Source organism: Fundulus heteroclitus, chromosome 21, assembly GCF_011125445.2.
Source record: "Fundulus heteroclitus isolate FHET01 chromosome 21, MU-UCD_Fhet_4.1, whole genome shotgun sequence".
NCBI lineage: Eukaryota > Metazoa > Chordata > Actinopteri > Cyprinodontiformes > Fundulidae > Fundulus > Fundulus heteroclitus.
Genome location: NC_046381.1, coordinates 5002394 through 5017764, shown reverse-complemented (window position 1 = coordinate 5017764; position 15371 = coordinate 5002394). Strand labels below are relative to the sequence as shown.

Below are 15371 nucleotides of genomic sequence, written 5' to 3'. Positions count from 1 at the left end.
ATATATATATATATATATATATATATATATATATATATATATATATATATATATATATATATATATATATATAGTATATATGTGTATGTGTATATGTATCTATATATATATATATATATAGATAGATAGATAGATAGATAGATATATATATATAAATTGCTGACAAGGTAATATTAAGTGCAGTGATTGTCAGGGTGCAGCTCTGCCTGCTTCACCTCTCTCCTCTCACACTGCACCGTTTCCCCCCCCAATCATCTACACCTGTCAGTTCCTAATCAGCCCGGACTCTTTCCACCTGCCAGCCTCTCTATAAAAGCCTCCCTCAGTCTGTTCTTCCCTGCCGGATCGTCATCATCCTTCACCCAACCCTTGCCTGTCAGCCAGAGATTTTCCCACGTCTGTCTGTCAGAGCTTCGGCCCTCCCTCGTCAATCAGTCAGAGACTTTCCCACGTCTGCCGCCCCTGCACCCCCAAGAACTCTCCTTGCTGTGCTGCTGGATTTAAATTTTTGTAATGTTGTGCCCGTTTGCGTTAATTTATACAGATCTCTTTCATGTAGACATGCAGCACATGAGCCAGGGATTGCCTAGAAGAAAAGTTCAGTTGTATCTTATTTACTCGGCAACAGACACCGGGACGGTCTTTCGAACCCCTGCACTTTGGAACCTTCCTTGAAACTGTGCCATTGTCAGAAAAAACATTTGCCATTGTTGGGTAAATTAACAGTAAAATAGTAACCAAATGTTCTGTTTTCATCAGAAAATGTTGTTGTGTAGACAGAGTCTGAGTTTACCATTCTCCAATGACCTCCACAATCACCAGATCCATTTGAGCACCTTTGAGATTCGCTTCACGGACATATGGGGGACCCATCTGTGGACCAAAATCTTTGAAAATGTGTCTGTCTTAAATAAAGATAAGGGACTCTGAAAGCAAAAAGGTTCCAAAACAAATACTAGCAAGGTCTCTACATAATACAGTGGCTGGTGAGTGTATTCAAAAGCAGCTTTATCAGGCATTAAAAACATGTCTCCAAACCAAAGATAATGTTCCAGCTGCTGCTCCACTCCCTCTGTAAGGTAAATGACCTGATAATTGGGCTGCTACTTGGAAAATTCAGAGTTCAGGGAAGTTTGAAGCTCCTGGTTTAAATATCTTCTACCCTGCATATTTGGCAGACATTAGACAAGCCTTAATTTCAGTTAGATTTCATCTCTACTTCTGTTCACCCTAAGGTGCAGAGGAACAAGATAAAGAAAAATTATACAGAAATGATACTGCTGCCTGTTTTGCTGTCTGAGCCGTCTGGACAACAAAGACCCGCATTGTACCATCGACTGAAGCCCCACGTATCCTTATCATAAAACATCAGCACTTGCTGGCAGTTGTTAACTTATCCCAGCGCCGATGCCCCCCGCATTGCTTTGGGAACTCAGAGGCCATTGTCTGTCGCCTTGATGCATGCTTTTGGTGAAAGCGAGAGCAGACAAAAAGCCCGGCAGGTTTCTCATGCTGCGGCTTTGTGGAGCTTCGCCGGGGGAACAGAGGCTGGGGGCGAGTGCAGAAAGTGGACTACAGGTAAACTGCGACCAACACAAAAGGAACAAAACCGGGATTGTCCAGTTGAATGGCCACACATCCCTGCTTTTGACATATGAAGCCGGTGGTTACAGATGGAGCGCTGGGATTTGATTTCACCTCAACAGAACAGCACATAAAGCATATTTAATCGGTAGGCCTAATCGGTTTATCTGCTGGTTCGGTTTGTTGGAGTGGAAAATGAAAGAAATATACAGTTTGACTGGAGACATGACAACGCCTCGAGTCTGGTAAGCATTCAAAATCATCTCAGACTGAACTTTTGGTTTAAAGAAAATAAAAAATGGAATCCAAAGCCTGGATTTTTAAGAGGTATTGCTTTTTGCTTTAAAACCCACAACAATTAACTTTAACTTAACCAATCTGTATTCAATCATCCTCTTGGTCCACCGATCATGGAGAGGCGCCTGCGCACTCAGATTTACATATTCTAAAAAACAACAGCCTTCCCCAAGAATGAAACATACCCCTGAACGTTTAATTCAAAGAAGACAAAGTGTCAACAAATACATTAACCTTTTAACTGTTTTTGTGATGCCAAGCTAAAACCTAACCTGACGCCGCCAGATAGATTTGCTTCGCATATCCATCTGGAAACCTTCCGTTGAAGTAATTTTGGGAAGGGGCTAAAATACTGGTTAGCTGATTGGCCTATGTTGGTGATAGACGGGCCAAATGAACCAATCAGATTCGTCGTCGCTCTGTTACGAGCGACGACGAAAACACAACCACAAGCCAAGCTACTCTTGCTGCTGCAGGTAAAGGCTCGTTAGCTCAGCAAAGAAATACTCTGTAATTCCGATAAAACTTGCTCGATAGCCACGCTAACGCTAGTTTCATCGGCTGAAGCCGCCATGTTCTTTAGACTTGTAACCCCCCTGGTAAAAAGGTTAAAACAAAAATTAATTTGGTTTAAAACGGGTTGATTTACGTTTTCTATATAAACCGTCCTTTATTTTGAAAACCGGAAGTTATCGTGACGGTAACAGGAAGTGATATGTAGGAAGAGAGAGAACGTTTTTCCCTCGTTCACTCATGCACAGAGCGCAACTCTACTCTCACGTGTTGGTTGGAAAGAAAAGAAAAAGAGTACGGAGAGCGTTGAAGGAACACGTTTATTGCTTATTTTCCCTTTTGATGTTAAACTTCTTGGTCAGGTCTTTTGACTTCGTGGAAATTGATTCATCCAGCCTAAGTGTCCAACGAGGCTAAGGAGAATTGACCCATTGATGGCGAGCCTTCCCAGTCGGATCGTGAGCTCTACCACATCATTCACCAGGTTCTGTGGTAGGATTGTGTCAGTTCGCTGACAGACATCCGGAGAAACTTCTTGGATACAATTCCTGACTTGACTTATCCCCTGACTAACTGACTTACGAACTTGAACAATTATTGAAGTTGGAGTTACAAATTCCGGAAGAACATTCTTCAGAAGAACATTTTATTTTTTTAGTTTTATTTTGGGCCCATAGGTATTGTTATTTTTGTATTGTACTTTTTTCCATATCTGTTACTAAAGGTACATTTAACTACAAATATCTGTGTCCATCACGTTATTGCTATTGTCTCAGCTCCTATGAACCTAGAGCGTAGACGTGTACATACCCTGAAGTGGGTTACAGACTGAACTGTCGCGCTTCTCATTGCGTCACACCTCAACCCGCCTCAATGCCAACGCTGATTGGACGTTCGTTTGGTGAACGGCTCCAAATTTTCTTTAACGGAGGGTACCCAGACTGATCTGCGAGTGAAACCTTGAAAGCTCGCGAGATCAGGATGGTCTCACGAGGCTAGCTAAAACCTTGCAGCAACAGAGACCAGTGCAGAAGCCTTCTGTTGGAATTTCGTATTTGGTAAAGCCACGCTAATGAACTGTGATCTGTGGGCACTTTTACAGGTTGCACACTCCACCCAACATAAACTTAAACGTCCCGTAATGCAAGTGATAAGGCAGGAGCTTCCTTTTCAACGGTGCTACGATCAGTGTTCTCAGTCTCTTTATTATGAGACTATACCTTGTTCATCTTTTTGCAGAAGAACGGTGCCTGGGCCACACAACTGCTGACATCGACTTCAAGTTTAAGCGACGCTTTAAAACTTGGCACAACGATGGGTTGGCAGATTCAAATAGAGCCAGACAAGCTGGAGACAAAGCAAAAGATTTTAAAGGACTGACAAGTTAAATTGAAGGACTAACCTCCGAACACACTTGTGATCAGTCTGGACTTATATGTCAAGCTCTTTCTCGTCTTGCCATAAACGACCTTGACGGTAAGACCATGTCCATTAGGGCAGCTGGAGATTTCTGAGCAGGGACTTCTTGCATGGTTGGCATCATTTTAGTCGTAGGAGATTTTGTTACTGGTGATCTGCCACTTTTATATAATATATAACCGTCTTTATTGTCATTGCAACATACATTACAACCAAATTTGTTCTCTGCTTTTAACCCATCACCCTTGGGGAGTAATCTGGGGTTAAGGGTCTTGCTCGGTGACCCAGAGTGGCAGTATAACCCAGAACCTCCGGGACACAAACGCAAACCACTAACCACTTTTCAGGTAATATATATAATGGCACCTATAAGCTTTTGTGGTTGGTTGTTCCTTAACAGTTTGTTTCCTTTCATCAGATGTGCACAGTTTGTTTTAATCCACCTTTGTTTAATCCTCCCTCTCGGATCTTTACCGAGTTTCTTTGACGTTCTGATGATTTGGAGTATTGATCAATGCAATGGGTGCCTTAAAATAAATCCTTTCTGTGCTGCTATTGTAAAGCTACATGCTGTGTAGAATTTGACCTTTTTTTTTTCACCCTCTGCAGCCAAACCATATTGCTCTTCAGCGACGTAGCATGGTTTGCAAATAGAAAGAACATCCTCTGCAGCGTCACTCTTGGTTTGAGGCCTCCGTAGATTGACTGCTGCTGGGTTTCGTCCAGTCATCCAACTCAGTGCCAGATCCACTTATGCAACCAGGAGTCGGCAGTGATCCTCATCCTCTTAAACTCTCAAAGTAAATCACAGGTTAAAAAAAAATAAAAAAAAATCCTCAGCGAGCGGTCGTGCATGTGCGTTTGTTGAGTGTAGGACACAGAGACCTTCTTCTACAACGAACATTAAACAAGCACCGGGCATGCAGAGCTGCAGAGTCATTCCCACCAGTCCTAATCCAGACTCTGCCAGGCTTTGAATTTACCTTCAAGCGAAGTCCTAATCCAGCCAAACATTTTGCTGCCAGGGAAGAGCTTGTAATCTCTTTGCTGCTGACCATATATTTGCCATAAAAAGGATCAGAAAAGCTGGGAAGCTTCCTCCCCCAAATCGGGGAATAAGGATGAGGGAGTTGCACGGCTGTCATTGCTCGCGTGCTTTTTGGAGCCACGTAAAACAGAAAGCAGTAAAAGTTTTTATGGTTTCTGGAAGCATTTTTATACACACATGCAATCCATAAGGTCGTGATGGAAAACATTTTTTTTTCTCCTCCCGTCTCTGCACAGCTTTCTCAGGGATGGACCTAACAAGCAGGTTGCGTTAAATGAACGAACCCATCGGTTGAACTTCTCCATTGTCTGGGTGAACACACGCACAAGCTCTCTAGACAATAGGTCCTCTCTGAAACCGGGAAAGCTTCGTCCTATTGTCCTACCTTCTATTGTGCTGCAGGAGTAGCCTGCAAACACAACACTGTAGGGCTTTGTCTTTGTATGGATCAGCTGCGCAGTCCTGTTGTTTCTTCTTCTTCCATGCTCCGCAGGGTCCCATGTGGCTGTCATGCCCTACATGTCAGTCATAATAAAGTTAAGGTCACTTAGAACGGACAGGTAAACATGTTTCAGCAGCTGGATGTTGCAAAGTTGGACAGCTTAGCATTCGTGTGTGGGCTTGATGGACGTTTATAATGAACATGCGGTGATGTAATCTGAGTGCTTTAAAGGTGCGAAAGGCAATTTACCCATTTGCAGATGACGAGCAATGCATTCCTTCCACTGCAGGGTCGTGCAATAAATTGTGCCGATCTGTCACAAACAATCCCAATAAAACAGATTTGAATATTTGATTGTAATGTGACTGGACCAATCTAGATCATTATTAATGCCTTGATCTAAACCAGGTATCACCAAGCTTTTAAAAGAGGAGAGCTACTTCATCGGTACTGTGTCATCCGAAGGGCTGCTTGTACTGACATTTGAACTAGAAGAGTCAGAATGCACCTTAACTTCATGTAATATAGACATGTTTTTAATGCATTTATCATTTTAAATCTCTGTGAATACAAGTATGATTAAAAAGGAAGAGCAACTAAATAAAGTAACATTTTAGATGGAGCTGACTGGAGGGTTGTGCTATTTTTGGAAAAGGCTCTAGGGCACCACATGTGGTCCTTGGGGATTACCTGGTGCCCGCGGGCACCATGTTGGTGACATCTGATCTAAACCCTTTCATTGCAGGTATAGATTAAGGGTTGTTAGTATCCTGCTTGAAGGTGAACCCTCACTTCAGTTTCAAGCACTTGCTGCCTCTAACAGGGATTCTTCCAGGATTGCCATGCATTTACATCCACGCATCTTCCTGATTGAAGGAAACTTCTGGGGGAAAAAAAGCATCTCCATAAAACAGTGCGGCCACCAGCATGCTTCACCCTTTCTCTTTTTACATTTTTATTTGCTTATTTCTTTTCTCTTCATATTTAGCATTTCCTGATACGCTCAAAAAGCAATATTTGGAGGAAACCAAACAGTGCATACTACCCTGACTACCAAATGCATGTTGGTGTCAACATTACTGAATGCAAATAAAATAAAATAAATAAATGTATATTCCATTTAAATACATTGAAGTTTGTGGGAGGGACATGGTAAAATGTGAAATTGTATAACCGCTTTAATAATTTTTCCCAAAACACAGTTTCATAACTTTAAGTTTTCTGTTTTTTAGCTGCAGAGAGGGATGACGACAGGAATATAATCAGGAGAGTGCTTTATAAAAGATAAAAAGGTTAGAGTTCTGCTTGAATCAACATTATTCTTTGTTTTAGATTTTGTTTCTGAATATGCAAATGACTGAATGTGTGCTGAAAACCGCACGCGTAGGACCACGGCAGCAACGTAAACAATATAACGCAGCGCTTTTGAGCCGGTGACCAGAACGAACCAGCTTTCCAACCCCTTTTCACCGAAGCCGTTATGTAACGACGTCTCCCATTGGCCCGCTCCTCCATTCCAAATTTAAACCCGCCGTCCGATTGGCCAAGCGCGCCGCGAGGAGGCAAGTGGAAAGGGGGCGGAGCCGCGGCCGGGTTGGCAGATTCGTCAGTTGCTAGTTCAGATTGTCGCGCCGCCAAACGGGAGGACGGAGGAGTACTTTGTGTCTCAGCGTTTCCAGAGGGGTGGGGGGTGATTTTTTTTTTTTTTTGTCGTTGTTGTTGCCTCGAATTAAACCTCGCAAATGGATGGACATGGAATGAAGACTGCAGGTTAACTCCTGTCGCTGAGAAATGCACCGTGAGGGGCGTCTACCGTGCATTTTCCAGTGTGTTTTTCCTAACAGGTAGCGAGCGTCGGCGGCGGCCAGTCAGTGTGCCGCTGAACGGAGACTGAATATCCCGCTTTGTAATCTCCTGACAGCCCTTTTTCTTTTTTAACCCATCCTTGGATTGACGGAGGGATCCGGGAAGAGCTCTACTCTCATCACGGTCATGGACGGCGTGTTTTCCCCCCGCTTCTATTCCCGGTTTGTTACAGGTAGGCTGTGTTCCCGGTTAACAACCTGCCTGTCTCCCTGCTTTTCATCTGCAACGGGTCCCGGTAACCGCTCCACTGGGATGTAGGTTCATTGAAGCATCAGTCAGAATAATAATAATAAATAATGATAAAAATAAGAATGCGATCGCAACAGCTGCTTGTGTGCTATTTTAGGAAAGTAGATTTTGTATCCTGTGGTTGTGGCTGGTCTCTAATAATGGCTGTTGTGGTGCGTGCTGCCCTTATTTGTGCACTTTTCTCCTCATGGGGAACCACGAATTTCCTTTTTAAACGTGTGTTTTTCAGACATTTTACACGACAGTTATCTCTATTCTTAAGTAATTGAAAATTAAACTGATAACAAATAAAAAAATAAATTAAACTGTGCACCTGCCATCGTGTCACTAGCTGCAAGTGCATGTATGTATGTGAGACCCTTGTTTATAAACGCCAGGGGTGTCCGAACTTTTAGTCACGTGGGCCAAAATTATCCATTTAGAAGTATTCAAAGGCCAAAAAAATTTAAAAAATAATTTTAAATTAAACTAAAAAAATTTTACCCACTCCACAAAATATGATCCTGCAATATTTTAATTAAACACATTCTTTGAAAACACTTGCTGTATTTAGCCAAATTCATTAAACGAGTTAAAAGCAGACTTTTGTGCGCCCAAGCCTACTTTTGTTTTGAGTAAATATCATTGAATAGATGGGATCTATGTGTAATTAAATACAATGCAAAAGGTGTGGTTATTAACCGATTAATACATTGTATTGTACCTAACGTTACCATTTGGAAGAATATTTAAATTTGTATGTGATCATTTTCCTCTCATTAAAAATGATCCATCTGCATCCCTGCTGATGGGCCAAACCATTCTTGATATATATATATATATATATATATATATATATATATATATATATTCAAGGGTGTCCAAAGCGGGGTCCGGGGGCCATTTGTGGCCCTTGGACTGAATTTGTGCGGCCACAACTGCCATTCAAGAATAATGTATATATATATATATATATATATATATATATATATATATATATATATATATATATATATATATACACATACAAGATGTCGGGTGCCACAGGGTTCCATTCTTGGGCCCCTCCTTTTTACCCATGTTGGCACCACTAGTTTAGATCAGGGGTTCCCAAAGCGGGGGTCGCGAGATGATTTGATGCTTACGCTAAAAAGATTTAGCTTTTTCTGTGTGAAACCAATAAAGTATAACTTTACAAGATGCTCAACATTCCTCGTTTTAATGCAGGAGGAAGGCAACACTTTTTTGTAGGAGTTCTGTGTTGCCCTATTTTTCGGTCTATAAGTCGCTCCGGAATATGTCGCACCTGTCAAAAAATGTGTCATTAACAGGAAAAAAATAAATACTATTTAAGTCGCACCAGATTGTAAGTCGCATTTATTTAGAAATTTATTTCACACAATCCACGGCTAAAAACTGTCCTTTAATCTGGTCAGGCAACTTAATCAATTACACAGCTGGATCCACAGTCGGTGGAATAACTGGAACATACCTGGGAGGTTCAATGGAGTAAGTTACCGTAACAAGCCACCAACTCTGAGTCTCCAACCCGGAAAGTTCTCGTTAGCGCGTTACGCTGAAAGATGTCAAACTTCTGCTGAAATTAGACCGTGAGCGTAGCGGTGCTACATGCTAAGCTAACAGTAAGACCCGGATGTTTGAGAGTGACAAGAAGCTCACGTTCAGCATAAGCAAAGTTGTAAAACGCCCGGACAACAGACCTGTAAGCTAACGCTAGCTGTTGTTAGCTTCAGGAACAGCCTAATAACAGGGTTCTGTCGCGGTCTGGGCTGCACTACGCTCTGCTACGTGAATACATACTGAAACGGTGAAACAACATACAAACATGTGTTCAGTCTTTGTTGTCTATAAGTAAATATTTCAATTAATTTGTTAGTGGTACAGGAGCAGGATGTAGTTTTCACAAGCCTAGAGGGCCCTCTTGTAGCTACAGACGGTAATGTTTACTACTTAGTTCATGTTGGTCAGAATGATTTACCATTTAAAATTGATATATAACTTTCACTTGATTATAAAACTATGAAAAAAAGTGTGACTTATAGTCCGAAAAATACGGTACTTCTCGTAATTTTACTACTGTTATTTTGGGGGTTGCAGACTGAAATGTTTAGAAGCCCTTAGATCAGGGGTCACCAAACCTTTTAAAACAGAGCTACTTCATTGGTACTGTGTCATACTAAGGGCTACCAGTACTGAGCATTGAACTAGAAGAGTCACAACTCACCTTAATGTTATGAAAACATTACATTTTTGGATGCTTCTACATTGGGTCCTCTGCTTTTCAGTTTATATATTATTAAGATTTTCTGCTAATGTAGCTTGTTTGATGCATGTTTATGATACAGTTGTATAGCTACTAGTTTCTAATGCATGTTAGCGGAAGTTAAAAAAAAAATTTCATTTGTCTCTTGGAAAACTTTTTTCCTCACTTTATCATCATTATGATTTCCTTATGTGTGCTTAGCATCTTGGTCACTAAAATCTATGTGAATTGTGGTTGTTAAGTCCAGTGAAAGCCAATTCAGTGGGCCAAATTTTAGCAATTGCCACTTGCAATATTGGGGATTATTGACACTGTGAAGAGGACTTTGAGTCAATAAATTGTGCAGCTCGCTATAATATTGATTGCGATTATTCGTTTCTCTAGTTTATTGTTCTCTTTGAGCTTCAGGTAATTAAGATCTGTTTGGTGTGTTCAAGAATTTGAATGCATGGTACCTGAAACAGAATAGCCAGCCAAGTATTGCATCCAAGCTTTCCTTTCTGATTGCAATATTGCACACACAGAAACGGCAATGTGATTCAATATGTTGTGCAGCTATAGTTTGCGCTGTCCCTTTAAAAAAAATGTGGATCTTTATTAATAACTGTATTCAGTATAAGCTAAATAAATACTTTACTTCCTTTTTATATTTGGATTTTATCAGATCCCTGAAGTAGTTGTTAAAGAATCATACTGAAAAAGTTTCTCATTGTGTTATAGTAATGTTTTTTTTTTTATATATTTAACTGTCTGCCTATAAATAATAAATTCAATGTTAGATGTTTGGTCGAGGCTCATCGTGAATAACGTCTACGTGTCATTTCTGTGCAGATTTGCAGTCGCCGATCGACATGAAGAAAGTGGACGGTGTGGATTAGGATCTTTTTCTGTTTGCCTTTGCTTCTTGGGGGGCGGGGGGGCTTCGTCCTCCTCAGGTCAATGTGGGCAATAAAGGACCTCTCCCCGCTCTGTGGCCCCGCAATGAAATGATGGCAGCCCGCTGGAGCGATCGCCCGCAGGATAACGAAGAGCGGAAACACGCGGCCGTGACTCCCGCCTGTCAGGTAGGCTGCTGGATGCAGACGCTGTTGTGTGTGTGTGTGTGTGTGTGTGTGTGTGTGTGTGTGTGTGTGTGTGTGTGTGTGTGTGTGTGTCGCTGCGGGACTCCTGGGCCTGTTGATGTCTGCATCACACTGTAAATAATGTCTGACATGAAGCGAATTCCTGCCGGAGCATCTATTTGCGGACACAATGCCAGGTCTGTGGCGCTGCTGCGGAGTAGAAATGCACTGCAAAAAGGGAACTAAAAGTAAGTAAACATTTTCTTGGAAAGTAATGTCTTTTTCCTTGTTTTGAGCAGGTAAATACAACTATTTGCCAATGGAATAAGTTTTTTGCACTTAAAATAGGAACAATTGATCTCCACCATCTTATTTCAAGTGCTGTTTATCTAATTATCTTATTTTAGGCATCAAAACACTCATTCCATTGGCAAATACTCTTATTTACCTGCTCAAATCAAGGACAAATACACTAATTTCAAAAAAAATATGAATCACTTTTAGTTCCCTTTTTGCAGTGTGTTGGCACGAGGATCCAACTCGGTCCAAGCCACCCGCTTGAACTCGCCCGTTGAGACGTCGACTTGGCGAGGGCTGTTTTTTTTTTTTTTTTCGAAGGTATTTTCCTGTGCAGACCCCGTGACATGCCTGAGAAGTGTCGAAGCGAGCGCGGGGAGAGAGTGAGCTAAGTGTTGCTGCACATCTGCCAGTGTTTGGGGGTGATTGGGTTCGTTTTGTCCCTCTCTTTCCTCCGACAACTGGTTAAAGTGCACAATGAGAGTTTTATGCTGAGCAGAGCTGCCGATGTTACTGGGCTCTTTGTTGGTCTGCGTGCCAAACTCTGGAGAAAATGGCACATTGTCAAACTTTTTTTTTTCCCCCCTCCCTCCCAAAGCGGTTACATCATCATAATCATCACTAGCAGCCAGCTCTGCAGCTGCGGCGGCATGTTTTGGAATAATCCATCAGAGAACGGCGAACAGTGCTGCGAGCGTGGCTCTAATCCTCCTGCTGTGTCAGAACCAGCTGAGGACGGATGACAGAAATCTTTGGTAGCTCAGCATCCTGACGGTGAAGGGGATTGAAACTGCAAAGGTCTGCCGCTGTTTTTTTTTTTTCTATCTTTCCTCGCCTTAAAGTCAACATTTCAGTGATTTTTTTTTTTTCTGTACGTCGGTAAGGATACGTGTTTGTCTGAGCCAACACTGCAAAAACAGAACTAAAAATAAGTAGCATTTTCTTAAAATTTGTGTCTTTTTCCTTGATTTGAGCACGTAAATAAGATGATCTGCCAATAGAATAAGATTTTTGCACTTAAAATAGGAACAATTTATCTCCATCATCTTATTTCAAGCGCAGTATATCTAATTATCTTATTTTAGGTGTCAAAATACTCATTCAATTGGCAGATAATCTTATTTACCTGCTCAAATCTAGGACAAAAACACTAATTTTAAGAACATTTTACTTATTTTTACATCTGTTTTTGCAGAGAAGTGACCAGAGTTTACGTATGTTTGAAAGTAGCTGCTAGTATATTAACGGTGCAGCTTTGGAGAAATCTCATTATCAGAGGCGTTTTCATTTTTTTTTTTTTTTTTTTTAAAGATGTTAGCTGCCATAAAATCTTTCCCTTGCATCCATCTCCGCAATCTAATAAAGGCTTCCCACAGCAACACTCCGCTCTCCGTCTCGGTGGAAAAACTAAAGCCACCACATCCTCTCAAACTCCCAGCTGTTAAGCAGAAGCATCCGAAGCACATCAGTCAGCTTCAAAACTCAATTTCCCTTTTCCATAAATGACTCTGAATCAGCTGGGATCCAGTTCTCGGAGATGACTTTTAACGGAAGAGCTGGAAAAATTAAATACGATTCCTAGAGATTCTCAATAATTCTCACTACGGTTTTGTATTTACACTGAAAATATAAAGCTAAATATACAAAGTATGACCTAACTATAGTTATTACAGTTAGAATAATCTTTTTTTTTTTACCCCTTTTTTATATAGACATGGTCTTAAAGTATAAACACCTGCTTTCTGAAGCACTACCTGTCAAGTAGAGTAAAATTTGCCCCAATAATGTTTTCTGTATTAAGCGTATTCGATGATTATCACAATATGTTTCAAATTAACAATCCACTTTCTGGGACAGCTGCTGTTTCAATAAAACCTGAAAGAGCAAATTAAAGTAGGCTTCAATAAGTAATGACGATCGTTTTGAAAACTGGCATCAACGAAACTCCCAGGTCACTGAAGCCTTGTGGGAGATTATGGATTAAAAGCAAAGAAGTAAAGAAGTTTACACTTTCTCATCTAGAAGAATATTTAATGTACAAAATCTACTTACATTGGGGTTTAAGAGTGCAAACATGCTTCACAATAAGCATAAAATAATACAAATTACGTGTTCACTGGTCCATTATCAGACATTACTGAATTTTGCGGCAGCAAAGTGCATTAATGTCTGATAATGGACGCCTCGACGGGCGTTATCCTGCTTAAACCATACTCACTTATGAAATAAAGAAATATCAAATAAATTATTAATACTTTAATGTTTTCATTTTTACCGTTAACATCGTAAGTTTTTCACAAGAAGCGGCTGGGAGCACTATTTAACATCTCTCTTTAAGTTTCTACACCGTATGCAGAAATGTTTTCCAACGGCTGCTTTTGTTTACCTTGTAAACTTGGCGGCCTTCTTTCAGCCAGCTGACTGGCAGCCTGCAGCAACAGGTTGGGAGGGGACTGGCGTCGTTAAATGATTTTCCATACAGCAGCAGAAAACTGATCACTCTGCTGTCTCATCAAAAGACCTGTAAGCTACATGAACTTCTTGTCACGTTGGCCGTCACATTTGTTACGTGCCTCACACGCCGGGAAAGAAATCAGATTAGTATCCGTGTCTTTGCGATTTTGAAGAATGCTGTGTAAATTGGGATGAAGGGTGTGGAGTTCACAGAGTTCTGCTGCGTTTGGATCCGGTGCGTTGCTTTTTTTTTCCCCAGAACGTCCCAGTCTCAGTTTCTATTTATAATGCTTGAGAATAAAAATTCAGTCATTAGGAACGAATCAGAGCGTCAGCTTTGCTTTCAGCTTCAAGCATCTGGCCTGCAGAGCGGATTTTTCCAATATTTCCAAAGAAAATAGCCGGCCTATCCTTGTCCAGTGGAGAAATTGTGTATTCTACAGCATTAAAAGTGCACTAATGCAACGTCAAAGTGCTATTTTCCTTTGGCGTGATGATAACCAGTCAATTTCTATTCCCTACGCAAAGTCTTTAACAGAAAAGGTGTGATTTGATCATCTTATAAGTATGGAAACAAGTATGAAAAATGTTTCTTGGTTCCAAGAAGACCAAAAAAAAATCTGGATTAAAAAAATATTTGATTTTTAAATAATTTCCATTGAAATTCTGCCTTAAATATTTTGGATTAGCTACATCAAAACATGTTTTTTTTAATGAATTATTGGTTGTTTTTGCCTTTTGAGTAACTGGGGGAATCCACAAATGAATCCACGGCAGAAAAAAATGATATAAAAAGAACGATTTCTTTGCTTCTTTAGCTTTTCTGCCCTCAAATCAGGGTTTTAATCTGAGTCGATTTGTGATACCAGAGGAGTGACGCTGCTGTTTCTGGAGTTTTTACACACAAAATGTCAACACACAGACATACATATTCAATAGATATCCAGTCAGGATTTGATAAATCTAAATTATATAAACCAAAGAACTGGAAAAGCCCTTTACTACTGGATCAGCAGCCAACTTGATCGTTGTGTTGTTTTACGGTTTGGTTGGAACACAAAAATGGTGAAAAAAATCAGCTTGGTGAATATTTTGTGCCCAAGTATAACAGAATATTACCACAAACTGCCAAGAAGGTTTTTAGAATTTTTTTTTTTTTTTTAATGTGGTCACACTGCAAAAACAGAACTAAAAATAAGTGAAATTCTCTTGAAATTAGTGTATTTGTTCTTGATTTGAGCAGATAAATAAGATTATCTGCCAATGGAAAGAGTAATTTTACCACTAAAATAAGATGATTAGATATAATGCACTTGAAATAAGTTAATAGAGATGAGTTATTCGTATTTTAAGTGCAAAAATCTTATTCCATTGGCAGATTATCTTATTTATCTGCTCATTAGTCTGTTTTTGCAGTGCAATTTTGTCTTTAACAAGCTTTTTTTTTAAATTTATTTATTTATATATATATATATATATATAATATACCCGCTCCAATGTCCTGCTGAGGAAGACAGAAACCTCCCTGAGATTTAAAGCCCTAGCTGCCGTCCCTTCAGGCTGTGATGAGAGCCGAGGGCCCTCGTTTGCATCGTCTTGACTTGATAATGAGACATTTTCTGAGGGCGTGGTGGGAGGGTGGATGGGGTGGGGTGGGGGGGGGGTCTCCTCTCCACAACAACCCCTGCAGCAAACCCCGACACGCCCCTTCCTGACAGCGCCAGAGCACGGGGGGGTAATTTAGCCCCAGCTGCTCTGATCATTAAGAGAAAAACAGCGGCTCCCTCACGGTGTCGCTTACGTTTCTGTCCTCGGCCGACCCGCCGTCACGCTTAAACCAACCGGGTCCGTCCAAACAGCTGAGGCCCTTCAGCTGAT

The 15371-nt window shown here is 40.8% G+C and overlaps 1 protein-coding gene across 1 annotated transcript in view; it reads left to right on the top strand.

Moving 5' to 3' along the window:
• The first annotated feature begins 6916 nt into the window (after positions 1-6916).
• LOC105935735 (rho GTPase-activating protein 21) overlaps positions 6917-15371 on the top strand; it is a 133474-nt gene continuing 125019 nt past the window's right edge. The window contains exons 1-2 of the mRNA XM_036125446.1: positions 6917-7341; positions 10513-10745. Of these exons, the coding sequence (XP_035981339.1) occupies positions 10668-10745 (78 nt within the window). The 5' untranslated portion in view covers positions 6917-7341; positions 10513-10667. The remainder of the gene's footprint in view (positions 7342-10512; positions 10746-15371) is intronic.